The sequence below is a fragment of the Alosa alosa genome, chromosome 5, assembly GCF_017589495.1.
Source record: "Alosa alosa isolate M-15738 ecotype Scorff River chromosome 5, AALO_Geno_1.1, whole genome shotgun sequence".
Taxonomy (NCBI): domain Eukaryota; kingdom Metazoa; phylum Chordata; class Actinopteri; order Clupeiformes; family Clupeidae; genus Alosa; species Alosa alosa.
In genome coordinates, this window is record NC_063193.1 from 34,314,155 (window position 1) to 34,339,351 (window position 25,197).

The 25,197-nt window shown below is 41.2% G+C and overlaps 1 protein-coding gene across 1 annotated transcript in view; it reads right to left on the bottom strand.

The window, feature by feature from the left end:
- Positions 1-2,872: 2,872 nt before the first annotated feature.
- Positions 2,873-25,197, bottom strand: part of phf19 (PHD finger protein 19) — a 53,183-nt gene continuing 30,858 nt past the window's right edge. The window contains exons 12-15 of the mRNA XM_048244601.1: positions 20,156-20,225; positions 13,474-13,556; positions 8,319-8,414; positions 2,873-3,996 (exon numbers count right to left, since the gene is read on the bottom strand). Of these exons, the coding sequence (XP_048100558.1) occupies positions 3,660-3,996; positions 8,319-8,414; positions 13,474-13,556; positions 20,156-20,225 (586 nt within the window). The 3' untranslated portion in view covers positions 2,873-3,659. The remainder of the gene's footprint in view (positions 3,997-8,318; positions 8,415-13,473; positions 13,557-20,155; positions 20,226-25,197) is intronic.

Genomic DNA, 25,197 nt, shown 5'->3' on the forward strand with positions numbered 1-25,197 from the left:
CCGATGACAGGGGTGTGTGCCGCGCTGGACTAGGCTACTCCAGCCGGTCAAATAAACAATGTTTGGGTCAATGGACTGCGCATGCCACAGGACTCGAGCTCACGTCATTAACACCTTAATCAAATTAACAACTAAGCTGCCCGGGGAAGGCATCTCGGAACTTGAATGCATCAATTAGGCTACATGTATTCTGTAGGCCTACTTAATTAATTCAATCAGATTTTACTGAATTGTCTTATTTAAAAATAAGGAGTGTGGAGGTTAATGTGAAAAAATAAATTGACAAACTAATTTAGTTATAGCTAAGCAACAGTTTAAAGGCTGTAGTTGCAAGAGGTGAACTATGTAAAAGTAATACGTCTTTCTGAGCTGACATGGGGGATTTAAAATGAAAACAAAGAAATGAAATAATGTGCAGTAGACACTTAAAAATCCTGAACACATGCTGCCAAACCTCAAATCATGTCCCAGAACAAAAATCTACCTAAAATCCAGCAGATAGTGGATTCACACACACAACGAGGTAGCCTACATTTGTCCATTCCAAGCGGACCCTGAACACGTCACGCTACTGATCACATTCATGCATAGCTCTTGTCTAGGAATGCTTTTGAGAGATTTTGCTGATACAGGTTAAAACATTGTTAATTAATGTGTAGATAAATCAAGGAAGATATAAATATATTTGAAATTATTACTCTAAATGCAATACAACATTTACAGCCAGCATACTAAAACATAACTGAATGATGACATCATAAAAGGGAAAAATTAATATAATTTACTAGCACCCAGGCTAATCATTTACACATATTTGAGGCAGATGAGGTCTAAAAATATATTTTGTATTAATCCTATTACAAATTTAACCTGAAATTTGCTTTTTAAATAGTACTTTCTTCCCTTTAGCCACCTCTCAAAAGAGTAAGGTCATCACTCAGTTGTGTTTTGAAATGTGATCTTGACAGAAATGGCCGTAAATGTTGTAGTGCATTCACTGATCCATTAACAACGTTGTTAACCTTTAAACCAAAGATTTTAGAGCGTAGTATTCTGAATCTTTGGTTTGCACAGGGCCTTAGCAGTTTTTCATGACAAAAAAAAACAGCATTCATAATCCTACAAGGGCCTATTATTATGATCTGAACTGCCAACCTACAAGCATTCAAAGGAATTAAGCTTTCCATGTCCTCCTGCTTGATTGGCTGTTGATAGCTCAAGGTTCACGTGTGATTGGCTGTTGATAGCTCACGGCTCACGTGTGATTGGCTGTTGATAGCTCACGGTTCACGTGTGTAATTGGCTGTTGATAGCTCATTTATTATTCCATCATATTGTTGTGGATAGTTGGGCATATTCCAGTCTTGTTAATGCGGTCTTATAAAATAACTTGGTTCATACAGTTTCATGAAAGACAGAGACCGAGCAAAACAATTAACGGACAAATTAATACATCAAACTCATGATGTTAAACATTTATTTTAATATTAAATACTGTTAACATCACTGGTAACATTTTTAAGCTGTGTCTCTTAGTACTAACATGACACTACAAGCAGAGTACAACAACATAACGACTACACAGGTGTGTATTTATTCAACTACACATGTGTGTATTTATTTGTATGACATATTTGTTTACATCTGCAGCATGAGGTTAGATTTAGATAACGTGTATTGTCCCATTGTTTTGATAGAAGGGCAGACGAAATAAGGAAAATGGTTACATTTTACAAAACAAAACAAAACAATAAACAACATTAAGCTGAAAGCAAGTGGCTTTTAGGATGCTTTCTCTTTCTCAGCACAAAACTATTCATATTTTCATATTAATATATTTGGTAATCACAGATATTTCTATTTATTACCAAAACATATTGCATAGTTGAAGGCTTGTGTTAATAGTGCAATGACACATCAGGGGTAATATTATATCCAATTTTATATACATACGTATATATATAAGAATAATCAAACTCCAATCAAACTCTAATCGGCATGAGTCTGAAGAATCTCAAATGTTCAGCATTTTTAAAAGTTCACTAGCTTTAGACTACCAGTTAGCAGAGACCCAATATCATGACAGCGATATGTCTTTTGAAGATATACCAAGAAAACTAAAAAAAAAAATCTTTGGATATGGCAGAAACAAAGATTACAGTTATGGACTCACTTCTATTGCAACTGCTAAAAGAAGATAAGAAAAGATCTTAACTGTTATTCATATGCTAAAATAGAAGATAAGAAAAGATCTTAACTGTTATTCATATGCTAAAATACAAGCAGTCAACTTCCATCTGGCATTTTGAGTAGTGAACTGTCTCAACAATCCAATACAAATTGAATACCAGAAACGCTGTCACAGAGAAGGCTTTAGTAGAGGTTTGCATTGCTTTGGTCATTACATTCTCCCATGCGGCCATCAAGGAGCAGACACAACAGAGCACATGCAGGACACGTCAGGAAAACACAACTCTTGCAGAACTATCTACAGACACACGTGTGCCGTGCAACTGCCTCGGGTCAAACCTGCCCCCCAGAAGGCTGGTCTCTGTTCCTAACCACTAAATATGTCTTTCGGACCGAGAGCCAAAAGACAGGTTTACAGATTTGTATTCTTGTTTTGTAAATAAAAGAGAAAACATTAAGCAAAATATGCCGAATATGGTGAATACTGTTGATTGTAAAAATAGATCCTGACATACGTGGTGCGCAGTATACGGTGTACTACAGAAAGAGAAGATAGCACAGGTCAGCTACGAAACTACAGAAAGAGAAGATAGCACAGGTCAGGTCTTGTGATTATTACTACACAGGTCGGAAATCGCCAGTCAGGTGCGTGTACTACAGAAAGATACTACAGAAAGTACTACAGAAAGAGAAGATAGCACAGGTCAGCTACGTCAGTCAGGTGCGCGGTGTACTACAGAAAGAGAAGATAGCACAGGTCGGCTACGTCAGTCAGGTGCGCGGTGTACTACAGAAAGAGAAGATAGCACAGGTCAACAACGTCCGTCAGGTGCGCGGTGTACTACAGAAAGAAAAGATAGCACAGGTCAGATACGTCCGTCAGGTGCGCGGTGTACTACAGAAAGAGAAGATAGCACAGGTCAGCTACATCCATCAGAACAGAACAGAGCACGTAGCTTCTGCTCAGAGGGGAAACAGGATGTGGTCACACTGGTCCAACAGACAAAGGCTGTTGAACTCTTCTATTGACATTTGACTCTTAATGCAGACACGCTGCTGATTCTGAATTCTGACTCGGGATCAGTCGTATGTGACCAGTTGCTGTCCAGTGGATGCGTCTGTTGTTGATCTGTTCTGTTTGTTTATTGTTTACCTTCTAAACAAACAGGGCAGTACCGAGTCATTGCTGTACAGAACAGAATTGTTTGATTCACACAGTACTGGTGTGTGTATGTGTGTGTGTGTGTGTGTGTGTTTGGGGGGGGGTCATGCTTTGTCAATGGCTTACTGTGAAATGACTGTCTGGTAATAGCTTATACACATTGTTGCCTTCCCTCAGTTCAGTCTGCTAAGTGCTGCTTCAGACAAATACTACTAACAATAATCATTTGGTCAAATGGGTCTGGGGTTCGTGAACTGCTACTCTAGGTGTTAATGGGGAGGGTGGGGATGTGAAACGACATGCCAGTTCAGTAGGGTGTGGTGCCCTCCCACTCCACAAGGTACTGGACCTTTCCCTCAGGTGTGATGCGCCGGGCCAGCACCTGGTACTTCTCCCCACAGGTGAGGCGGCCGGCGGCACCAAAGTAGCTGGTGATGGACGACTTGAGGTGGGAGAGTGACGAGTCGTCTTCGCTGATGCTCTCGAAGGTGTGGCTGTCGATGCCCGTCTCCAGGGCGACGGGCGGGTCCTCACCGGGCAGGCTCAGGGGGCTGATGGGGTCGCTCTCTGACGCCGCCCTCTTGGTGGCCATCAGCGAGTAGCAGGAGGAGGGCAGCTTACGCTTACGGCTTCCCACGTTCTTACTGCAACACACATCAGGGAAGTATACTCAACACACAGCAGGGAAGTATACTCAACACACAGCAGGGAAGTATACTCAACACAAAGGAGGGAAGTATACTCAACACGCAGGGATGGAAGTATACTCAGCACACTACTCAACACACAGCAGGGAAGTATACTCAACACAAAGCAGGGAAGTATACTCAACACGCAGGGATGGAAGTATACTCAGCACACTACTCAACACACATGAGGAAAGTATACTCAGCACACTACTCAACACACAGGGAAGGAAGTATACTCAACACACAGGAGGGAAGGTTGAATTTAATCTAAACTAAATACAACTACAGTACATTGGGGATGGAGGGTATAATACTGCCAACATTTAGTCTTATTTCAGTTGACAAGGAATATGTGACACTATTTGATGGAGTCATATGAAATTACACTTTTTTGAGCATGTGGTCGGAGTCTCATTTAACAACATGGCCTGCACTTCACTGATCTCGCCACAAGGGGTCACTGTGTGTGTATCCAAACTGTGCCAACACGGTGGGGTTTCCAGTAGGAGCAAGAGTGCCCTCTAGTGGCCTCTCTGTGCTACATCACTCCAGAGAGCAGGCTCAGGAAGAGGGGCATGTAGGGGAGCCCCACCCCCCGCTCTGAGTCAGTCAGTCTGCCTGTCCCCACCACACACACGCCACACACACACACAAGCACGCACACACACACACACACACCCATGCACACACACACACGTAGTGCTGGGCGGTATGATCAAAAATGTATATCACGGTATTTTTCAAAATTCTTACGGTTTCACGGTATATGACGGTATTTTTTTCCCATGCATAATCAGATGTTCACAGCATTTCCTACAGGTTGAGGGAGGAATTGCTGCAGTACATTGACTAAGGATGGTCTATTTTACTGTCATGGTGTAGAATAACTCCACACTAGTGGTAATGCAGTTTTGCATGGCCCCTGAAAATGATGCTGTTTACAAAGAGCCACTTATGATGAAGAATCTAATCAGAATGCAAAGACAATTGCAGTCAAAATACAGAACTTTTACTGTGCAAATTTTAAAAACATATTGTATAATACAATTTAAAATAAAACCTCTCTGCTAATATGCTTACTCTGTCAAATAGGCCTATCAGAAGCCTTATTGTTATTGTGTGGTTTACATGACGTTAGTCGTAGGCTAACGTTAACTTCATGTGGATGTGGATGTCTTGTTAGCCTGCCATGGACCTCGGTTCGGTTCGCTAGGCAAAACATTAACAAAAAAGTTTGTTTTGATGGACTGATGAGTCAGGATCATTTCTAACTAGCCAGCTAGGCCTATTGCTCAGTGCATGTCTATAACATGCTTTACTTGCTACCTGGATAATTTCAGCGAATATTCTTAAGGTGAGATGAATGATAAGATCATTAAACTTCACTGTGTTCGGTGGGTTGCTAACTAACGACATCACCTACTAGCCAGCTAGTTACAGCTGTTGAACAAATCTCAATAGAATTTTCGTGACGGTAAATCCCTTTCAATGCAGTATCCCTTAACGTTTTTCCTTAACTAAAGAAACAATTTAAGGTATTCTGTGCAACACCCTTAAATAAACCCCTTACCTAAGGAGAAATTAAGCTTTAAGGGTCATACTTCAGGGGAAAAACTTAAGGTGTTTTGTGTTTACCCTCACTATGTCTAAAAGTCCCGTCTGAAACACTGTCGCGCGGCGCAGCGTTCCAAACGTTGTGTAATCAAATACACCGGTATGGCGGTATATTAAAAATTCATATCATAACGAAAATATACACCGGTATACCGCCCAGCACTACACACACGCGCGCGCCCGCATGCACACATCACACGCACACACCCACACACACACATCACACACACACATCACACGCACACACCCATGCACACACACACATACACACACTCGTGCACACACACACACACACACACACACATACACATCACACGCACACACAAGCACGCACGCACGCACACACACACACCACACACACACATCACATCACACGCACACACCCATGCACACACACACATACACACACTCGCGCACATACACACACACACACACACACACACACACACACACACACACAGGAAATGAGCTGCAGGCTCCACTGTGGCTCTCACAGAGTTAGAAGCATCTAACGGAAGAGCCGCACACACACACACATCCACACACACATCCACACACACACACACACACACACACAGCTTGCACATGGCACAGGAGTGTACGCACATTTCTGTGTGTGTGTGTGTGTGTGTTCCTCTGACTGTCTGTGAGAGAAAAAAGACAAACCAGGGCCCCATGGTAGATCATAATCATAATCACTATGACTATCCTAGTGTCCTCATTCAGCATGGGATCTCCCGATTAGTAGAGGGCCAGTGTGCAAATGAGGCTAACTGAACAGCATGCTCCAAACAAGCCAGTCTACTGATAAACAAGCATGCTCTGCTGCTGAGGCTGGTTAAGCTGCCCAAGTTCACTAAACCCATACAGAGGGCAATCCTATAGATGGGTGGTGGTCGTTATAAATGAATAATAGTGGTTAGAGAAGGGTTATTGCCGTTAGAGAGGCGTAGATGTCGTTAGTGGGCGAGTCATTTGAACAATGAAACTGATGGTTTGTGGGAAGTGAAGGAGTTGGCCTCAACAGTACACTCTGTCCTCAATGATCTGAGTGTAGTTCATCTACACTCTTTTATTTATCTACATTTTATCTACACAACTTTTATGTTTTGGGTTCACATGGCAGCATTTAGAGCGGAACCGATGATGTAAACAAATCCACGTGAGATTAAACTTATCTCTACAAACAAACCCACGCATGAATAAATTGTTCTCTGATTGGTCACATTTGACAGCTGAAGACTGTTAGTCGCTTTACTTCTTCAGAGCTCCAGGTTAGTTCTCAATTCATCAATCATTTTGACAGCACTGGCTGCTTAGGCTAACGTTATGCTAAAGAACTTTATGCAGTTTAACGTGGTGGCTAACGTTATGCTAAAGAACTTTATGCAGTTTAACGTGGTGGCTAACGTTATGCTAAAGAACTTTATGCAGTTTAACGTGGTGGCTAACGTTATGCTGAAGAACTTTATGCAGTTTAATGTGTTGGCTAACGTTATGCTAAAGAACTTTATGCAGTTTAACGTGGTGGATAACACTGCTCATACTTCCATGTGTGAGCATCAAATAGCCCAGTTTAGCACATTAGCAGGCTAAATCAGGTTAGCACACTAGCACCCAAACCAATAGCCGTCAGCAAACTGGTCTACCCTATTTTTGTGCTGTTTTTATTCAGAATGCATCCAATCCCACTGATGAGGTTTATTTAGGAATACAAAAGAAAGCTGGTTTATTTGGGCATTTAAATGAAAAGCTCAACAAATAAGATACCAGGCTGGTTTTGGTGGAAAAAACATGCGTCTTGTTACAATGTGTACAAAACGTTAACACTAACGAGTCGTCCCGCTACGCCGGCCCGATCGCTTTCTCACTGTAATTGAACCGCTCTAGTGTTCAATTGTACACGAGCCAAGACCTTCTCCAAGTCGCAGCTCCAAGTGGTCTTGGTCCTTTTGTTTTGAGTGCGATTGCCCACCTTTGAACCGATCTTTGGGGGAAAACGCTCCATGGTTTGATTCAACTGCTCCAAACAAACCAGGTGTGCAAACACCCTTACAGCACCAAACTAAACACCCTTACAGTACTAAACCAAACTAAACACCCTTACAATACTAAACCAAACGAAACACCCTTACAGCACTAAACTAAACACCCTTACAGTACTAAACTAAACAAACCAAACACCCTTACAGTACTAAACTAAACACCCTTACAGTACTAAACCAAACACCCTTACAGTAAACCAAACTAAACACCCTTACAGTACTAAACCAAACACCCTTACAGCAAACCAAACTAAACACCCTTACAGTACTAAACCAAACTAAACACCCGTACAGTACTAAACCAAACTAAAAGTGAAAGTGTAGATGTAGAAGTGTGTGCATCTTTGGATGTGTGCATGCCACTGTGTTTGTACGAGTGTGTGCATTATTGAGTGCAAATGCTACTGCAAGGCTGTACTAGAAAGCGTACATATGCATGCGTGTGTGCGTGTGTGTGTGTGTGTGCGTGCAGTCTTGACAAACTTTTATTTTATCAAGCTTTATTGTGGGGAGCATGCCAAACAGTTTGTGTATGTGTGTGTGTGTGTGTGTGTGTGTGTGTGTGTGTGTGTGTGTGTGTGTGTGTGTGTGTGTGTGTGTGTGTGTGTGTGCTTTTACCGGAAGTCGTAGGAGACACTGGTGGTGGCTGAGCCCGAAGTGCTGGCTGCATCTGTGGAGTCTTGGTCCAGACTGAGGGTTCGGCCTGAACTGGTACTGCAGGGATCACACACACACACACACACACACACACACACACACCCAGACAGACACACACACACACACAGACACACACACAGACACACACACACACACACACACACACACAGAGACACACACACACACACATACACACACACACACAAATTGACTTTACCAATACATAGTCTACAGCACTATAATACAATAAGACTGAAAGAAAGCAACACGTTGGGCTAAATAATAAAGCCTTTATCTAGACACCTGAAGTGCATTTACAATGGGGGGGGGCACCATAACACTCATACACCAGCTTGGGGTGGAGAGCCCGGTAATACTGCAGCTCTACTGCCCTCAGAGGGGTAATACTGCAGCTCTACTGCACTCAGAGGGGTAATACGGCAGCTCTACTGCCCTCAGATATTATGGCAGTAATATGGCAGCTCTACTGCCCTCAGAGGGGTAATATGGCAGCTCTACTGCCATCAGATATTATGGCAGTAATATGGCAGCCCTATTGCCCTAGGGAGGGTAATATGGCAGCTCTACTGCCCTCAGAGGGGTAATACTGCAGCTCTACTGCCTTCAGATATTATGGCAGTAATATGGCAGCCCTACTGCCCTAAGGAGGGTAATTTGGCAGCTCTACTGTCTTAAAGGGGGTAATACCCTCTGGCTCCCAGCAGCCCTTTGTCTGAGCGCATATCACATCCAGCTACGTATAGGTCACACTTAATGGGATTCAGGAGGCACAGGGTGTGTGTGTGTGTGTGTGTGTGTGTGTGTGTGTGTGTGTGTGTGTGTGAATAATAGGCCGCCATGGCAGGCTTTGTGCCAGGTCACAGAGGAGACAGCGGGCGCTTGGTTCGGTTTTATCATGACTAGACGGTGTCTCTCTCGGCCTCCTCTGCCTCTCCCTCAAAGAGTTTACTCAGAGAGGAGGGGAGGGGAAAAGAGGGGATGAGAGGAGAGGAGGAGAGAAGAGAAGAGGAGGAGAGAAGGAGGAGGGGAGGGGAGGAGGAGAGCAGGAGGGAAGAGAGGAGGAGAGAGTAGAGGAGAGAGGAGAGGAGGGAAGTTACCCAGAATGCTCCTGAATGTTCCGCTGAGCCCCCCAACTGTCCTGCCCTTCCCTTCACACCGCGGAACGCTCCGGAGATGATAACCTTTTCGGAGGAGCGTAATTAAATCACTTCAGTGCGCCGCCTTGACAAAAGCCATTTCCATGGAAGGACAAGGAGTGCCCCCTGACGAAACCTTTTAGGAGCCACCAAGGGGAAACGCATGCAAATGATGTTTGTTTAGCTGCCGGTAAATAAACATTCTCAGCTCTATTCAATCAGACGAGCGAGGAGGGCTGAATGAATACAGAGTGTTGTTTGAGAGCGTGATATAAAGACAAACTGACATTTCATCCGCGCAAAGCCCACTGCTAGCAGAACCAGCTCCTAGCGCCCACTGATACCAGTACCACACAGGAATGGCTGATCTCCTAGCGCCCACTGATACCAGTACCACACAGGAATGGCTGATCTCCTAGCGCCCACTGATACCAGTACCACACAGGAATGGCTGATCTCCTAGCGCCCACTGATACTACTGTAGTACCACATAGGAATGGCAAAGCTCCTAGCAGTAGTTAGCTCATATAATAGGAGCTTGTCAATGCCACTGAATCAAAAGAAAATGGACTCAGTCACAATGAATGATTCATGCTACTGCAGCTGCGAAAAACTACATGAGCTGTAAGGTTCAGGGCCCATGTACGCCAGTTTAAAACACTCTACTGTTCAGGGCCCATGTACGCCAGTTTAAAACACTCTACTGTTCAGGGCCCAGGTGCGCCAGTTTAAAACACTCTACTGTTCAGGGCCCATGTACGCCAGTTTAAAACACTCTACTGTTCAGGGCCCAGGTGCGCCAGTTTAAAACACTCTACTGTTCAGGGCTCATGTTCTGCTGTTCAGGGCCCATGTACGCCAATTTAAAACACTCTACTGTTCAGGGCCCATGTGCGCCAGTTTAAAACACTCTACTGTTCAGGGCCCATCCATGTACGCCTATTTAAAACACTCTACTGTTCAGGGCCCATCCATGTACGCCTGTTTAAAACACTCTGCTGTTCAGGGCGCATGTACACCAGTTTAAAACACTCTGCTGTTCAGTCTAATTCAGTTCAGTTTCAGTCTTCAAGCTTGCTTAACAACTATGCAAAATCTATTTGCAAATATAATACCATGAAAAAGATCCTAAGCACAAACAGTTTTTGGTGTGTGTGTGTGTGTGTGTGTGTGTGTGTGTGTGTGTGTGCGTGTGGTGGGTCAGCTAAAGCAAGTCTCGCGCCACATGATGCCATTAGTTCATGCACGACAACTTTGACAGACAGACTGACTTTGCACTTTGCCCAGCATCTCAATTAGGGCCCCTAGTATTTGTACACTACAAATAAAATGTCACTATTGTCAATATTTCCTGACTTGTCCAAAAAATGATCAAATCTACTGAATTTCCATGTCTGAAATAGACAACAAATTCCATGGTATAACAGAAGTTCTATGACTCATGGAGACCCGGTAAAGATATTGTAGTCCTATAAACATTCTGTCTGTGCAGCCAAAGTACATTTCTCCTTGTGTGTTCTGGCTGTTAGCTTGTGTCTGCTCCTAAAAACACACCTTCAAGAAGAATAAGAGAACTCAACTCCGGATGCAACAAACCCTCTTAACCACCCAAACATGCTCTTACCTTCTTAACCACCCAAACATGCTCTAACCCTCTTAACCACCCAAACATGCTGTTACCCTCTTAACCACCCAAACATGCTCTTACCCTCTTAACCACCCAAACATGCTCTAACCCTCTTAACCACCCAAACATGCTGTTACCCTTCTAACCACCCAAACATGCTCTTACCCTCTTAACCACCCAAACATGCTCTAACCCTCTTAACCACCCAAACATGCTGTTACCCTCTTAACCACCCAAACATGCTCTTACCCTCTTAACTCCCCAAACATGCTGTTACCCTCTTAACCACCCAAACATGCTCTAACCCTCTTAACCACCCAAACATGCTGTTACCCTCTTAACTCCCCAAACATGCTGTTACCCTCTTAACCACCCAAACATGCTGTTACCCCGGGGTGTGCTAAGAGATGAATCCCACTTCATAAAGTGGAGGCGTGTGGCCACCTGTTTGTTATGACCGCTTTGCAAATGGGACACAAACACAGTGACTTGACCTCTAACAACCATAAGGAACTCCAGCCAACATGCACGTCACTTGAAGACAGGGGAGGAGGGGGGTCATTAACTGGGCTGTTGAGCTCTTATGTTAACAACTTTACCAACATCAGGGGCTAAGCCTTTAATATGCTGTGAGCAAACACATTATACTTGGCAGACACCAATTGCAATCTCCTTACAGGTTAGGGCTTTGACTCCGAACTTCGTTATTCGAATATAATTCAATTAATTTAAAAATTAAAGATATTCGAACGAATTTTATGGATCTCTTAATATTCAAACCTGTAGCCTATGGAGATCATTTCTATAAATGTATTTGGTTGTAAACGTTGTTTTCAATTCAGATTCCGAGGTTTTTTTCACGCCTTCTGAAGTGAAATCGTGAGTTCATTAGCAAGGCTATTATTGGTCATCTGGGCTCCTGTAGGTGACGTTAGCATCCTGGCTGGTTCGTGCTTAGTGAGCTCACACATAGACATAATAGACACTTTTATTTTAAACTTAACCTTCCTCTGATTTTTATCACCTCAGTTATCAATCAAAGCAAACAGGGAAAAGAAATGGCAACACAATCATGAAAAACACTCAAATAAATAAATGTGCAGATAAGTCTGAATGAAAAGCAGCACTGGTTGAAGCCTGGAAATATTGTAAACAAAGTAGGCTAACGTTAGCTTAATTTGCTAGTTTATCATAGTCTGGTTAGACTGTTCAGTTTCCCTACGTGTGTTTAAGTTTCAAATGAATACTTTTTCTCCTTGGGACAGGCCCGTTTGAGTCTTGGAAAATACTTTTCCATTTGCATCGGGATTGAGATGATTAGAAACTTAGCAGTCAATTTGAATGCAACAGTTTTGAACAAATTTGTGCAGCGTGCTAATGATGCTAACCGGATTTAATAGCAATTTAGCCAGTCGTTTTACACGATTAATGTTTGGATTACATGTGCATGTTGAGGAGGGATCCGCCTGTTGAGAAGAGAGAAAGAGTGCAGGGGGCAAGGAGAGTCTGTGTTGAGGTAGGCCTACTTCTATCGCCTACTCTGGTAGTTTGACATACTACAATGCAAGATATATTTAGCCTATTTATTTATGGACAACGTAAGGCAGGAGATGTGTGTTGCTTTTAATTATGAATGTTTTATCAAACGTATTTTTTATTGATATCGATTACATGTCTATTGCGATACATATCGCTATCGTTTTATCGCCCGGCCCTATGCTCAATAATAACAATTTTAACACACGCATAAATACTCAGCCTTTTCGTGACATTGACTGATACACTGCCCTCTGGTGGACAGAACATATAGAACTTAAGTTTGATACCAATATCGGTCTTACTGAAGACATTTATTGGTTAAAATATTATTAATACATATTCAAATATATTCGAAATTTGATATTAATAAACAAACAAACTTCGAATATGATTTTTGGGCAAAAGTCAAAGCCCTATTACAGGTCTCCTGACGGATCATTTCAACTAGAATCTGTTGGCACTTTATTCAGACTACAGAACAGAGGAAAGGAGGATGTGTGTGTGTGTGTGTGTGTGTGTGTGTGTGTGTGTGTGTGTGTGTGCCTGTGTGTGCCTGTGTGTGTGTGTGTGTGTGCCTGTGTGTGTGCCTGCGTGTGTGTGTGTGTGTGTGTGTGTGTGTGTGTGTGTGTGTGTGTGTGCGCCTGTGTGTGTGTGTGCCTCTGTGTGTGCCTGTGTGTGTGTGTGTGTGTGTGTGTGTGTGTGTGTGTGTGTGTGTGTGCCTCTGTGTGTGCCTGTGTGTGTGCCTGTGTGTGTGCCTGTGTGTGTGTGCCTGTGTGTGTGTGCTGAAACCCACCTTTTCAAGCTTTGCAGCTCGTCCAGCGTGAAGTCGAATATGTTGGCCATGTGATGGTTAGCACTCCAGGAGCTCAGGTCATTCTGTGGAAAAGAGAAGCTCTTGTGTTATCACCACCATCATCATCACCATCATCATACCGTAAAACTTCAAATAATCGCCGAGTCCCTAAGAGACGCCTGTCTCTTTTAAACGCCTGGCGTGGCTACAGGTTTGGGTTAAAGGCCGGTCTCCAGTAGAGGCCTGGTCTGTTTTTAGTTTCGGGTTGTATTTAATCTTCTAAAACCCGGCAGATCGCCTGTTTAAAGATTCGCAATGACACCTAAAACCGTTACAGAAAGGAGGTTACAGCAGTGTGAATTAGATATTGCACGCCGTTACAAGCCGTCGTAAAGCATTCACATGTCTGGTCACTGTCTGGCCACTATGCCACTTTCTTCTTACTTAGGTCAAACAGAACTACCCAAGCCTTTTATTGGCCTGAATTTGCACTAGTATTTTTATTGACTGTCTATGCACAATTTCAACCACATTTTGCTGCTCTTATTTTTCATTATTATATGTGCCCTCTTATTTACTTATTTACTTACTTTTTGTTTACTTGAATGTTATGTTTGTCTGTGGACCTAAATTGGTAAAATATGTCTTGTCTTCACCGTGGGATAGTGAGAAACGTAATTTCGATCTCTTTGTATGTCTGGAACATGTGAAGAAATTGACAATAAAGCTGACTTTGACTTTGACTTTGAGTTGCAAGGTTTTAGAATGTTGCATGAAGTTGCTGCTCATCTCGTTGCGAATCTTGGGTGTGATTTGGGCTTAAGTATGGCACAGACTGCACACGTTATAATTACATGGCAGTAAAAGACTGCGGTGGGGAAAAGCTAGAGTTCCAAATTGTATAACTTTTTTTCAATATGAACTATGCCTATATGTCCGACTTCGTCATCGTTCAATTAATCCCTTGTGTTTAAAATTTGCGGATAGGCCGATGGTAAGCTTGTTTTTATGCTGGCAACAAAACCAGAACGGTTCGCGAACGTTATTCTTTATTCTAAATGCCATGGCGATAAAGAGAAAGAAGTCAGAAAAGGAATTTACCTTAGACTAGGCTATATCAGAGCCCGTCTACGGACATTCTCTGGCTATATACTGAAATAGGTTAATGATGTAAAGTCAAGTGCGCTTCTATGGGACTGGTGTGTGCACGCACAGTTTTTATTGATGAGTCGGAGTGGCAAGTGCTGTGCATAGTTGCAGTGGAATGTGGCTGCCCAGGGCATTATAAAACTTCTCACTCTTAGACCTACTCATACACGGCGGTGAAATGGTGTATTTAGCTGTCTATATTCGAATCATATGCTGGGGAGAAATCGCCGGACATCCATGATTATTTTGTTATTCAGTACCCTGGTCAAAAAATATGTTCCCCGCAGCCTGGAAGTAGGCTATGATTTGAATGTAGACTGTTGTCAAATTTGGCAAATACAAAATGGGAGAAACGATATGGTTCATGCTCTCATGCTCTCTCATGCTGTTTCATTCGTGCCCAAAAGGAGGGAGAATAAAACATTAAGCACGTTCCACTTTTGCATAAATAATCCCTGAACGGTTTTGGTCAGGGCTGATAATGCAACTGTATTTGACAAATGACAGATATAGGCTATTTGCTAGTGACAAAATATGAGCTTTCAGTGTAATACCATCTCTTTGTAGATTACGTTTAATTAATTAAAACGTGGTTCATCTGTTCCGTGGCTATCCCCGCTATTTGGATCTTACTGTATCTCACTCAATGAACAACATCTCAACACTAAATGAATGATGATCCGTAATTGTCATCAGATAGCCTAGTCATATAGGTAGACATTCAGTGTGTTTGAAAGAATTAATTCGATAATATTTTCCATCTTTGCAGAGGAAAAGTTTTGTGTAAAGGGAATTAAAGGCCTGTCTCATATAGACGCCTGTCTCTAATACTAGCCGGTGCAGTTTGGCGATTTGGGAAAATAAAAGCCCGGGCTATTATTTGGAGTTTTACGGTAATCACCATCACCACCATCACCATCATCATCGTCTACGTTGTCACTAATATCCCATTCATCACCACCAACATTGTCGAATCCCTTTCGGTGTGATCCCCGTTGTGGCCCAGTGTGTGTTTGTGTGTGTGTGTGTGTGTGTGTGTGTGTGTGTGTGTGTGTGTGTGTATGAGCTTGCACAGATTGCAACATAATATGGACATGATCTCCAAAATGAAGCTTCAAGTAAATGTGTTAGTATCTAACTGCAGGCCATGGTGAATGTGTTAGTATCTAACTGCAAGGCCATGGTGAATGTGTTAGTATCTAACTGCAAGGCCATGGTGAATGTCTAGGGATGAATGGTTGTGGATGCAGAGATGGATAAATGCCTGCAATAACGGAGAGAGTAGGGTTGGAAACTTTCCATGGGAATTAACGGGAATAAACGGGAATTAATGGGAATAAACTGGGAATTTTTAATATGGCAAGTTAGTCTATAACAGGGAACTTAAATGTAGTGGACAAAACCCTATCTTGCAGTCTAATATTAGTTAAAACAACCTGATTTAATGCAATTTCAGTCGAATTTCTACCCTGCACATATGTCAATCACATGCACACAGCAATCGGCATAGGCTGCTAGACATAAAGGAAACCTATGGTGCGTTTATATGCATGGGGGAAAAATGTTCCAACCAATCAGATTTTGTTGTTGAGTGGAGTGGTGTGGTGTATCTTGGGCAGTTCAGTGTTGCTAGTTTAGCACTCTAGTAAACCATAGGCAGAGAATGGGATTCCCGCTAGCATGCTAGCTAGCTTTTTATGTTAGGCTAAGCAAAAATACGAACATACAAATCATATTGCTTATTACGAAACAAAATGTTAATGTTTGTATATGAAACAGTTTGTATGAATTACCCAAAATTCCCATAAATTCCCATAATTTCCTTTAATTCCATTATGGTTACCAATTTGGAATATTTCCAAAATTCCCCAGGTTAACTTCCCATGGTAAGTTTCCGGAAAGTTTCCAGAAATTTACCGGAAATTTTCCGCCCCTTTGCAACCCTAGAAGAGAGATTGGAGTAATGTAAGCTAAATGTGTGAATGAAAGAGAATGTGTGTGTGTGTGTGTGCGTGCGTAAGAGGATTAGTGTGTGTGTGTGTGTGTGTGTGTGTGTGTAAGGTGGAAAGTGAAGGAGGTAGTGTGTGAAATGTCCGAGACTCTGAGTAAGTGTCTGAATGTCTGTTGAGTGATGGGTATCCAGACTCTGGACTCTATTAACCCTTTGCAGACGGCCCATTCTAATTTCGGTACCCCAGTACCGATGACGTTCAGTCTAATAACTTCGCCATACCCCAACCAATTTTATCAATGAAAACTTCCTCAAAATCGTCACATCATAGGCTTTCTGGCGATATGATTGGTTAAGGGATTTGTGGCGCGAATTTCTTTTACTACGTGAAGGAAAAATCAAGAGTTGACGTCTCCCTCCATTAGAGGAAAAACAGCAGGAAGCACTATGCATCGTTAATCTTGATGTCGTCTAGAGAGGAAACTACTGGATCATCTGAGGTAAAAACAAGTCTTTTTATGTTATCATTACTTGTTATCCATGTTATTACTTCAAAATCGTTTTTAAAAGTTATTTTTGCTGGTAATTACACCTTGTATGCATGGCCGTAACATAAAGCATGTATGTGTTCACTTCAGCTGATGACAGCTGGTATTTTAGCACACCGTAATCTTTAGTAAACTCATCATTTTCAGTCATTTTTGGGGGGTTACTATATGTCAACCAAGATTACAGACCTACTAAGACAAATAAACCTTTCATTCCTTCGTAATATGTATAGCACAATTTACAGTTGTTTGTAGCCAAGTTGCTTAGCTTACTTAGATAGAAACATCTGACATGAATGACAATGTTAATGTTACCGACGTGAAGACTGTGTTGATCACCGATGGTGTAACGTAAGGATTTTATTCATTGACTGCTGTTTTCATGAATACATGACTAAAAATTTGTTATAAATGTGTCTTAGTATTGTTTAGCTTTTAGGCTGTAAGGTTGGCTGCTACGATTATGAGGTTTTTGGGTGGCTAACTATGATGGGAGCTCAAACACCCAAGCCTACTCGTCGACACATTATTTTCTAAGGGGGTGTTTTGTCTTTACGCAGCTGCAGTAGCCTATGCACGGTGTGTATGTGTATGCATACACTGTTTAGATGTTTTCTGTCATATCTCCTGACTCATGTTAATGAATCAATTTTTGCTTGTAAGCTGGTATGCTATGTATGGTTTAGACAAAGGCAATAACACTTACTGTAGTGAGCTCTGAGACTAATGTTACCTCTCCAAGCAATATTGGAGTCCTCCAGTGACAATAATACTTTTAGTGAAAAGAGTCATGGTTGGTGGTGATTAAGATTATGTGGAAGTAATGTAAAATAAAACTAAACAACCTATTCACTATCAGACCTGTGATTTTTTTTGTTATTTTAGATGAAGGGAGAGAAGTACGTGCAACTGGGGTGAAAGCAGCCGACTGCTGATGGCAAATATGACCCCAAGGACCACGATGGCATGGACATGGGACATGGATGGGTAGCTTCTGGATGAAGAAGACAATGATGTGCTACAGGAGGAGATAATCTTCCATCATCCTCAGCTGGGTAAGCATGTTTGTGTGTGTGTGTGTGTCGTCCATCTGGGCAAGCACATTCTGGTTGTGATAAGAGTGTTGCTTATAACAATAATGAGAGGGATTATAGTGATAATAGTTTGGTTAGATTTGTAATTCAATTTCTATATTTCTTATCTGACAATTTCTTTATTTTGAGTTTGGTCAAGTCCCATGTCAGGTAGAAAGCATACACTTTGCCTATCCTTCCAACACAGACAGAGACACCAACTCCAATAGCATTTACACCCCATCGTCTGCTAGGCTTAGATGGACACACACACACACACGCCACAGCTGTGACAATGCACACACCACGGATCTGGTGTGAATGTGGCTAGTATGAATTGATGTTTTGTTCACCATGTAAGATTTGTTGATCTTTGTTATACTGTTGTCTTGTCATTCTTGTAGTTGTAATAGTTACTGCATGTTTGTATACATATGTTTATGTTATTTACCTGAAGTTGTTGTCCCTGGTTATTTAATCACATTGTTCAAGACTTTTCTAAATAAAATGATTTATTTCCCACATGTGACAGTGTCTCTATATTCTTGTTTTCATAGTAGAATGAAGCACACAGAGAAGCAGTTACAATCAGCTAGTCTGTCTTTCAGCCTTTATCTGTCCTCCCCACAATTGATTTAGCCTCTTCAGAGTACAGTAAGACATCCCATATTGAGCTTGTTTTGATGGTAATACATCTTATTTTTTTTCAAACCGGGAAATGAAAACATTCTACTCTTTAAAAATTCTACTTGTTACTGTTATGAGTAAATTAATCATAACTTCTGAACCAAAGGTGATAAATTGATTCTGTTTTTTTCACTGAGGAGAACACAACACTGGCTATCATTTGCACACTATATCTACAACAGACATTAGGTGAAAAGAAAGATTCATCTTGACAAATTGATATTTTCACATTTTTTGATGTTGAATTTTGAAGGTTTTGTTTAAAAACAATGTGTGTTACACTCAAATGTATTAACTATGATGTGTACCATTTTAAAGGGCTAGTTTTCCTGATTACAATGGTGGGTATATCTTATCTCTGTCATGTAGCATGGCCACACAATAAGCCTTTTTGTCTCACAAGGGCATCAAGTATGAAAAAACAGAATGTTTCGTGCCGTCTGCAAAGGTCTAATAAATTTATCATAACTTTTGAACAAAAGGTGACACATTGATTCTGTTTTTATCACTGAGTAGAGGACAAAATTGTGAATCTCCCATACACTCTGTTTTTCTCTATCTACAATAGAAATTGGGAGAAAAATTAGATTAATCTTGACAAACTGATATTTTCGAGTTTTTTGGGGTTGAATTTTAAAGATATTTAAAAAAAAATGTATGTTCTCCTCAAACTTATTAATTATATTTTATACCATTTAAAAGGGCTATTTCTCCTGATTACAGTGGTGGGTATATTGTATCTCTGTCATGTAGCATAATCATACAATAAGCCTTTTTGTGCCATAAGGCCATCGAGTATGAAAAAATGGAATGTTCAGCAAAGTCTGCAAAGGGTTAAGTGCCTTGAGGCAACTTCAATTGTGTTGGTACAATAGAGGCGAAGTGGTACACACACACACACACACACACAAACAAATACAGACACACACACACAAACAAATACAGACACACACACACACAAACAAATATACACACATACAGTACACACAGACCAATATACACACACACACAAACAAATATATACCGTACACACACACAATTATACACACACACAAACAAAAACAAATATATACACACACGCAAACGCACACACACACACACACACACACACACACAAAACAAACAAATACAGACAAATAAACATACACACACAGAGGAACAAATACAATCATATGAACATACACACAAGCACACATGGTTACACACACACACACAGACAGACAGACACACACACGCATACACACACACAATGAGCTGTGCAGATGGTCACTCACGTTGGGTATGGCGTCTTCTAGAAGCCACTTGGACCTCTTCTTTCTCCTCTTATCTGCTGGAGCTGAGCTGCTGTAGGAAGGAGACAAACAGGACAGTTAGGACAGCAGCACACACACACACACGCACGCACACATACACGCACGCACGCACATACACGCGCACACACACACGCGCACACACACGCATGCACGCATGCACACACACACACACACACACACACTAACACACGAACCGATCACATATTGATCAATATCCCAGCTGCATTGATTTTATCAATCAATCAAATTACCTTATCAATACAATACATCAATCAATCAATAGCCTACCTTAGAACACCAGAGGATTACAATATAATATATAATATAATATATCTGTATTATTTTATATCCTGATATAAAGAGAGAATACATAATGTCTGATATTTATGACAGCACACTTTGCAGATAGCCTATAGCCTAGGCCTACTATTTCTATTACAACTCTACCTCTTTAATTCAGCTGTCTGGCTGAAGCCTTGAAATATTGTAAACGAAGTAGCATAGTTGGCTAGTTTATCATAGTCTACTGATTGGACTGTTCAGTTTCCCCATGTGTGTTTAAGTTTCAAGGTAATACTTGTTCTCCTTGGGACAGGCCCTTCTGGGAAACATTGGTATTGAGATGATCAGTCAACTTGCAAGATGCAAGAGTTTTAAACAAATATGTGCAGCATGCTAATGATGCTAAGCGTATTTAATAGTAATTTAGCTAGTTGTCTTCTATGCATCCTTGCTTTCACAATTTGAATGTTTTATTTGGATTGCGTTGGCCGAGTCGCGCGTGTCCATTGAGCGAGAGAGAGCGGAGCAAGGAGAGGGGGTTTACTTCTATACTGTTTGGTAAAGTTGAACACATAGTCTACAATGAAAGCAACGAGAGGTATGCAATTATGATTTATTTATTTATTTTTGGACAACGTAGGCTACCGGTAAGTAAAGCGGGAGATGTGTTGCTTATGCGGCCACGTAAGCTGCAAAGCACTGCGTAAAACACTAGAAAGGGTGGGTTGGTCATGCGGCCGCGTTAGCTGCAAAGCACTGCGTAAAACGCTAAAAGGGGTGGGTTGGTTATGCGGCCGCGTTAGCTGCAAAGCACTGCGTAAAACGCTAGAAAGGGTGGGTTGGTTATGCGGCCGATTTAGCTGCAAAGCCCTGCGTAAAACAGCTAGAAAGGGTGGGTTGGTTATACGGCCGCGTTAGCTGCAAAGCCCTGCGTAAAACGCTAGAAAGGGTGGGTTGGTTATACGGCCGCGTTATCTGCAAAGCCCTGCGTAAAAACGCTAGAAAGGGTGTGGGTTGGTTATCTCGGCGGCGTTAGCTGCAAAGCCCTGCGTAAAACGCTAGAAAGGGTGGGTTGGTTATACGGCCGCGTTAGCTGCAAAGCCCTGCGTAAAACGCTAGAAAGGGTGGGTTGGTTATACGGCCGCGTTAGCTGCAAAGCCCTGCGTAAAACGCTAGAAAGGGTGGGTTGGTTATACGGCCGCGTTAGCTGTGTAAAACACTAGAAAGGGTGGGTTGTGGTTCTGCCTTTCACACCGCGACACAGGTTCGTGGATATGAGTGTCGCGATTTCGGTTTTGAATCGCATATCATTACAGCCCTACTAACTAGTCAATACCCTTGACAACACAAGTTTATAACATTTCCACCAAATATCTAATTATGAACAGTTGGTTAAAAAATAACTTCAGAGACACCATGATGGCCAAATATCCATTTGAAATATCAAATATCCAGCATTTGACCTAAAAAGACATTTTCATACCTCCTAAAAACAATCTAGCAAGGTAAAAAGCAAAATAAAATAAAAAGTCTAGTAGTTCCAACTATTTTTATTTTGTACAAACTATCCTAGGACTTGAAACTACCTATTAAATCTTCCAGATCTGTCAGGAACCAAGCTACAATCTCTCTCTCTCTCTCTCTCTCTTTTTTCCCCTTAATTCCATCACATAGCAACTGTGTCCAAACAGCCAGCCAGACAAGGGATTAAAACCTCAATCACAACTTGTGAAATGGGTTTGGCTTTATCTTGAGGTGGTCCAGGCTACTGTGTGTGTGTGTGTGTGTGTGTTTAGGTAGGTAGTGCTAGTGAGAGAAAGTGTATGAATTGATGTTCCAGGCCAGAGGGTCTCAGGTGTGTGTGTATGTGCATGTTCCTGTGTGTGTGTGTGTGTGTGTGTGTGTGCGTGTGTCCATGAGTGAGATAGAGGCGGAAGCTGTAATTATGCTTCATCTTTCCAATTTAATCCCAATCAAAACTTCAAAAGGGAAACTAATAACTCAAACACACTCAAAGGTAATGAAAGCCGCACGGCTAGGCCTCCTCAAATGCAGCCTACAGTGCATTTAAACAACCAGAGGGTCTCACGTGTGTCTGTGTGTGTGTGTGTGTGTGTGTGTGTGTGTGTGTGTGTGTGTGTGTGTGCGTGTGTGTGTGACGCAGCCTACATTAAAACAACCTTTATCGCACACACACACACACACACACACCCTTCCTCCCCCAGCCAAGGACACACAAGTCTTAGCCAAACATGTAATCAGTAATCAAAGGCAAACATACAATAAAGTAAGCAAGTGCCACATAACATGATTAACACACACATTACTCCGTCGGAGCGAGTCAGAGTCCAATAATGCATGTTTGTGAGACGCACTGCATTAATCATGCATGCCAACAGACAGCTCTTGGATTCGATGGATTCAAGGGGGGCTCAGGCATTCATTTCCGTTCAATCTAAATGTTAATGCTGGACCTGGACAGAACAGCTGAGATATTTAGCATGCTAATAGCACATGTGGGAGGGCGACGTATGTTGAACACACTTGTACGAGACACGCTATCACAACAAATATGGACATAAACAAACAATCTCACCTATCTGCTTATCTTGTCTCTAACAAATGATTTGTTCTTTTAGAGTCACGGTTGGTATGTGTTTGTGGTTATGGCTATTATTCTGTTAATTCTAAATTCAAAGTATATATTCTCCCTAAACACTAAAGCTTCTTAAAGGGCATATTAGATACAACATAAATCACAAAATGAATGAGTAACCACAAAGGTAAAAGTAAAACCCTTTTATATTACTTAAATGATAATAATGACACAGTAATTTTGTTTCTTTCATTTCTTAAGCAATACTACTCATTTGATGCTGTTTAACTCTTTAATTTCTTAAGCAATACTACTCATTTGATGCTGTTTAACTCTTTAATTTCTTAAGCAATACTACTTATTTGATGCTGTTTAACTCATTTATAAATGGGGCACTGTCACTTTAAGCGCATTGTGTCCACACATTCTCATGATCTTTTTTTACCAGCTCCATTCAAATATAGCTATGGCTAGTCCACAAACTCTAACATTGTTTGTGCCACATGTATAGCACAATATTAACAATGATAAGCATGATATTAATTTGGTATAAACACTACAGCTTTCATTCCTTTGGAAATAAATGTAATGACATGATGCTAGCTAGACATTTTTTGTTTGCAATTAAAAGTGAATTATGAGCCTGGTAGCCACCTAGCTAAGTGGATTGTGTTTCAATCGGCATAATATCATGTGCTAAATGTAAACAAATTATTGAAGACTTCAAGACTCACCAGTTCCATTACACAAAGGCAAAGACAACTCTTCATATCCAATATTTTGTCCATTTTCCAACTCAAAGTGAGTGCAGCCTACAGTATGTCAAAGTGCCATGGCTCGCACAGTTTATAACTGGTCAGTAGTGGAAATCAGATAAATCCGCAATCTCCTCTGGCCTCGTCTTTGTTGCCTTCATGATTTCCTTTTATAAGTGTCTTTCAATTATCAACACTGACTAGTCAGCTGGAACCTGCCACTCTCCCTATCCCTCTCATGCACGTTCAGATGCGTTCCCAATTAAATGGAGTAGCAGAACGTTCAAGTTGGATCATAATGGAGAGGACCCGAAAAGTATCATCTTTATGTAACATGCTGTTGGTGCATTTTGACATTGTAAACGTTCTCTAACAAGAGTAAAAAGCAGTTTTGCAGTAAAGCTACTATTTATTGGCTAAATATTCCTAAATGCCCCTTCTCTGTTGCTTGGTGCCCTGTGCACAGTGCGTGATGTGTATGGTGGTAGCAGCAGTACTGATCACTGTGCTTTTAACATCAAGTAACTTTTTAAACTGAAACTTTTTGCCTACAAGCTCGTCACGGTTCCTCTCCATCTTCAGCTAACTCAGAGACAGTAAAATAAACTCTCAGGCCTGCGGCTTCAGGTTTTGCGGCTTACGTTACGTGACATCAGCCCCCCACAAAGGAAGTAAGATAAAATACAGAATGTGTTAATTGCGTTAATATTTTGCAACGCGTTATGTATTTCAAAATGAATTGCGGCTATTAACGTGTTCATTTTGACAGCCCTAATTAAGTCTATTTTTGCTTTAGGCCATATGAATTTATTAGGCCTATAAAGTGCTAATAAATACATATATATATATATATATATATATATATATATATATTAGGGCTGTCAATCCGATTAAAAAAATAATCTAATTAATTACATACTCTGTATGTATTAATTAATACTAGACATGTATCGCATATATAATTTTTGCTGTGAAAGTATTTTTAAAATATTTAAAATTCAAATGAATAATGGAATAATCAGCATTAGTGACATTAAAGTTCAAAAACTCTTTTATTATTATTTTCACTGTTCAAATAATGGCCATAATAATCTATGATATGACCTAATATGCTGAGGAAATAAATTCAAAAGTGCTTCGGGAAGAAGTTTTTTTTTTTTCACATACAAGGCATTTCAGGCCACAGATATAACCTAGGGGACACAATGAAAATAAATTAACATTCCCCTCAATGTCAACACTTGCAGACATTGCAAAGGACTTTATTTTCAACACTTTATTTTTATCAACACCATCAGGCCGTTTTTAAAAGTAAATGTTCGAATCAATGATCCAGGCAGCACGTTTTCTTCTCACTCCTTCATTTTACA